This window comes from Microtus ochrogaster, chromosome X (assembly GCF_000317375.1).
Source record: "Microtus ochrogaster isolate Prairie Vole_2 chromosome X, MicOch1.0, whole genome shotgun sequence".
In the NCBI taxonomy this organism is placed as follows: domain Eukaryota; kingdom Metazoa; phylum Chordata; class Mammalia; order Rodentia; family Cricetidae; genus Microtus; species Microtus ochrogaster.
Genome location: NC_022026.1, coordinates 50,134,607 through 50,135,546, shown reverse-complemented (window position 1 = coordinate 50,135,546; position 940 = coordinate 50,134,607). Strand labels below are relative to the sequence as shown.

At 33.6% G+C, this 940-nt stretch overlaps 1 protein-coding gene across 4 annotated transcripts in view; it reads left to right on the top strand.

Annotated features, from left to right (window-relative positions):
• Window positions 1-940, top strand: part of Bclaf3 (BCLAF1 and THRAP3 family member 3) — a 79,654-nt gene that overhangs the window by 30,998 nt on the left and 47,716 nt on the right. For all 4 annotated transcript variants that reach the window (XM_026784911.1, XM_013350555.2, XM_026784910.1 and 1 more), the window contains one exon: window positions 509-684. In XM_026784911.1, the coding sequence (XP_026640712.1) occupies window positions 509-684 (176 nt within the window). The remainder of the gene's footprint in view (window positions 1-508; window positions 685-940) is intronic.

Sequence of the window (940 nt, the reverse complement as noted above, 5' to 3'; positions counted from 1 at the left end):
AGTGCTGGGATTAAAGGCGTGCGCCACTACCGCCCGGCCTGCTGAGTCATCTTGATATCAAACAGTTAATTTCTTAATAGATTTAGTTTCAAAACACTATTCTAAGCTTCTCATTGTTTATAGTGAGGGAGAATTTTTATTAAGTCAGGTTTTTAGTTTTAATAATAGCTTTTCATGTATAGAAAGTATAGTAGTGGTTCAGAGTGGCTGATTACAATGTTTTGACTATTGAAGAATAAAAATAGTCTGATTATTTCTTGTATATTAGGTGACTTAATGCCTTGTATGTTTGAAGGAAAAATTCACTTAGAATTGTGATTTGAAAGAGCTCAGGACCATTTATCTATACTTATCTTCCACTTGTGGTTTATTAGTTTTATAGCATGTACTTTTATGCCTAAATTATAACAGAATAAATATATTTTAATGTTTAGCTATCTTAATTTTAGCAAATTCCATCCTTATCTAAACAGTTTCAAATTTAATTAAACATCTCAAATTATTTTAGGTCCACTTCTAGATACTCTGCAGAGAGGCAGCTATCACATGATTTGGTTGCTGTGGGCAGAAAAGCTGACAATTTTCATCCAGTATTTCACCATCTCAACTCACCTCAGAACCCTGAAGACAAACCTGCAGAAGAGTTTGCTCAGGAAATCATCACACTAATCCATGAAGTTAAAGGTTGGTAGATTTTGCCCAAACATTATGTATAGCACAAAAATAATGCACTAACTTTTCACAAGACACAAATACTTTAATAATACTCCATTTTGAGTTAGGAAATCTGTTGGAAAGAGTACCAGACATTCATTCAAGCATAGTTTTTTTTTTAGTATTTTTTTAAATTCTTTTTTTTTATTGAGAAAAGGAAAAAAAACAAGTTTCCACCTCCTCCCAGCCTCCCATTTTCCTCCCCCTCCTCCCACCCTTCCCCCCC